Source organism: Seriola dumerili, unplaced genomic scaffold (assembly GCF_002260705.1).
Source record: "Seriola dumerili isolate Sdu_G_001 unplaced genomic scaffold, Sdu_1.0 BDQW01000036.1, whole genome shotgun sequence".
Taxonomy (NCBI): domain Eukaryota; kingdom Metazoa; phylum Chordata; class Actinopteri; order Carangiformes; family Carangidae; genus Seriola; species Seriola dumerili.
The window spans coordinates 4525758-4529622 of NW_019174291.1; the positions used below are offsets into that span (position 1 = coordinate 4525758).

The 3865-nt window shown below is 39.6% G+C and overlaps 1 protein-coding gene across 1 annotated transcript; it reads left to right on the forward strand.

Annotated features, from left to right (window-relative positions):
* The first annotated feature begins 1715 nt into the window (after positions 1–1715).
* On the forward strand, positions 1716–2648 carry LOC111216813 (olfactory receptor 52D1-like). Its single transcript, XM_022738424.1, has one exon. The coding sequence runs from the start codon at positions 1725–1727 to the stop codon at positions 2646–2648; it is 924 nt and encodes a 307-aa protein (XP_022594145.1). The 5' UTR covers positions 1716–1724.
* Positions 2649–3865: the final 1217 nt, after the last annotated feature.

Genomic DNA, 3865 nt, shown 5'->3' on the forward strand with positions numbered 1-3865 from the left:
CCCCCTTTACGAAAGGCCTTGGATCCTGCCACTTCTGGTTTGACAGTTGGACCAGGAAACTCTGCATGAAGAAGAAGACAAATCACTTGGTAAGCCAAATTATTACAACGCTTTGGTAATTCAGAGTGTGTCCCCTGTTTGTACTTCCTCAGTGAACTTCCTTGTGATCCCTTTCCCAAGCCCAGCAAGCTCACTGATTTAGCCCTTAACTCATGCTAGCTGACATGTTAACACAAATGCTAATGCTAACACTAGTGCTAATGCAACACAAAACATTTGGAAAGTAGTGCAAAAACCATGTCAACCTCAACACAAGCAACAATCCCATCAGCCAGCCTGATGGAATCAAAATTACGAATGAATGGCCACTTGACTGTGTGCAAGACCTGGATTCAACCTACTTTTTTGAGGGCAAAGGGTAACCCTATGACAGATACTCCACCCAGAATGGCCCATCTTGTTCCTCCCATGCCTCCATATAACATTATCAAGTGCGACTTCCATTGAACAGTTAGGGGGACCTTTTGGGTCCCTTTCCACAGAGTACATCAGTCAGTATGTGCTGATAACCATGCACTACTTAGCCCAGTAGCTCATCTGCAAAAACGTCTCTGTGTTGGGGTATCATTGGCTTTCCTAACAGTGCCCAATCAGCCCTAAACTTCAATAATTCGTACTGGTCTGTATTGTGTTATGTCATGTAATATTTACTTCCAGTTGTCACCAACATAAGCCAAACAGGTCCCTGCGGCTCAGAGGAAATCTAAGCTGTTATTGTATATTATATTATGTGGAATAGCTGTAGCTCTTTGCAGTGTCCCAGTGCTGCTGGCATTACTATGGGCCTTTCATGTTGCAGTTGAAGCTGGATGGTGTATAAAGCCTGGAGAAGTCAAAATTCATGGCTCAGCTTGTCGAGGTTGTTGATTGTTGATGATTAGATCATTGGTATGTAGTACCCCTGATCCAATCACTTACTTTTCTGCCTCCTTCCCAAACACACTGATGATCAGAACTGAAATTAATTTTATAAAGACCAGAAGAACAACAACAAAGAGAAGGTAGAAAACAATAAAATTCTGTACAATGGTGACAAACAGTAAAGCCCAGAACAACTTTAACAAAGAACCATCACCTGCAGCTTTGTATGCCTTCATTCTCTTTCCTGTGCACTTGCTATAAATCTGTCCATAGTGCCCACCACAGTGTTGGAGACAGTGTTGGTCTCACAGTGTAGGTTATATTGTACTAAACAATTGGTTTTCACTTTATACCACCACCTGATGTCTGGTTCATTTCAGAATGGACTCTCTATAGTAACTACTCAAGAACTATAGAAGGAAACAATAATGCTTCCTTTTTTTAAGCCATCTTTCCCAAATTGCAAACAGGAGGTTTCTTTACAAAGTTAGTTTTTTTCCCCTGAGGTTAGAAATTGGAGTCATTTAGTGGTTCCTCTGATAATGAAGTCAGTCTCCTGCTGTGGGTGTCCCCTGACTAGAAAAGGTTAAAAGATGCAGGAGCAGAGTTTCAACTCAGTTAGGAGGGATTCAGTCTCACTGCAACAGGTGAATGTTAGGATCCGCCCAATATCATAAACTAATGGTGATTTATAATGTTATTTTTGATCTACGCATTATATTAGTTTGGGGTATCTGTCACAATTGTTTTCTTGATCATCTGACTTTTGTCATTACACTGAATTCTGTGTGAGGAGGATCAGAATGAACTCTACAGAGGTTTCATATTTCACACTTGCTGCCTATTTTCACACTGGGGTTTTCAAATACCTGTTTTTCATGATTGTCATGTTTTTATATCTTCTAATTATCTGTGCCAATGTTCTGCTGATTGTGGTTATCTGTCAGAACAGAAGCTTACATGAACCCATGTACTTGTTCCTGTGCAGCCTGTTTGTAAATGAACTGTATGGTAGTACAGGGTTGTTTCCATTCCTGCTGGTTCAGATCCTCTCTGACATTCACACTGTTTCTGTGCCTTTTTGTTTCCTGCAGATTTTCTGTTTTTACTCTTATGCCTGCATTGAATTTTTTAACTTAGCCATCATGTCTTATGACAGATACCTCGCTATCTGTTATCCACTACAGTATAACATACATATGACACATAGCAGGATAACAGTACTTATTGCTCTAACATGGTCATATGCTTCTATCTTATGTATGGCTCCAATAGCACTTATTGCCCCTTTACAGCTGTGTGGGAACATTCTTAACAAAGTGTACTGTGACAATTATTATATTGTTAAACTGGCCTGCGTTAACACAACTGTCAATAACATCTATGGACTTGTTGCCACATCTCTTACAATCTTATGTGCTGTAATCTTAATCCTTTACACTTACATAAAGATCCTTAAAGTGTGTTTTTCTGGCTGTAAACAGACCAGACAGAAAGCTATCAGTACCTGCACACCTCACCTTGCTTCTCTGCTCAACTTCTCCTTCGGGGCTTTCTTTGAAATATTACAGAGCCGGTTTAATATGAGCAACGTACCAAATAAATTGCGCATTTTTTTATCATTATACTGGCTTACATGCCAGCCACTTTTCAACCCTTTACTGTATGGTCTGAATATGTCGAGTATCCGTGTCATTTGTAAAAATCTGATTTTTGCCTCAACATAGACCTCTAACAGTCATCCAGAGATTTGCTGAGTTGTTTTAAATTTGTTGTACTTTATAAACACATCTATTAATCTGCTTTAATGGGATGGAGAATAACATGAAATTAGTTGTTGTGTACTATTGAAACTGTTTTGCTTCCGTAAAACTTCTATAAACGTTTTTATTGTACACATTTTGTAGTAGAGCAGAAAATCATTAGACTAGTAGAGTAGTAATACTACCAGAGTTTTTCTTATTTAGCAGGATGTATATGTGGTTGTTTGCATGTTTTGTTTACTTTTAAAGAAACAACTTCTATCCAATAAATAGTTCAATCAGAAGAGACTAATAAGAAGAACAAGAGAGTATGAGAATGAAAGTAAAATGGAATTTATTGTGAACAGAAGAAATAGATTTTTGGAGCTTAGACCCCAGCAGGAAGTGAATCACTGTGAACAAGATCCATAGGTTAAGGTCCTTCCAAAATAGAAGGTATACCATACCCGACTGTGCAGCACTTGCCCAGCAGAGGGAGGAGAAGAGCAGAAGTGAGAACAACATTTATAAACATGTTAACAGTTATGTATTGCACGATGATCAGTGAATGAAACCAAATGCCAGGGAATAAGGCCAGTTATAAAGGAGGACCTAATGATGATGTAAGGGACAAAGAACAAAATGTGGGAGATAACAGAGTGTTGCAGTGTTGAGTGATGCAGGGGAAAATGGCAAATATTGATGCAGAGGAGATAGCCATATTTCGTAGTGGAAAACCCAGCAGTGCTGCGAGGGAGAATAGTGAGCAATGATGCAGGGGAAATAACGAATTTCCTTAACAATGCAGGGGAATTGGCTAATGATGCAGGGGTATAGCCATAGCAATGATGCAGGCGTATAGCCATAGCAATGATGCAGGGAATTTGGCTAATGGTGCAGGGGTATAGCCATAGCAATGATGCAGCAAAATAATAGCTATGATGCAGGTAATGAATTCTTGATGGAGACGAAATGCTAATAAACATGCGATGGAATAATGACTTATGATGCAGGGAACACAGGCAACGATGATGCAAGTACAAATAGCCAAATGATACAGAGGAAAAGAAAGCATGATCATAAGAGGATGAGGACAGAAACACCACCAGGATATGCATGACTACATGATGATCAGGGTTTAAGAGATCTTTGAGCAGCTAGTACTGAGGCAGATTCAGGTCGTATGTAGGTGGAGTAGGCAG

Excerpts from the sequence above, each read along its gene's own strand:
- LOC111216813 (XM_022738424.1), top strand. The coding sequence starts at position 1,725 with ATGAACTCTACAGAGGTTTCATATTTCACACTTGCTGCCTATTTTCAC.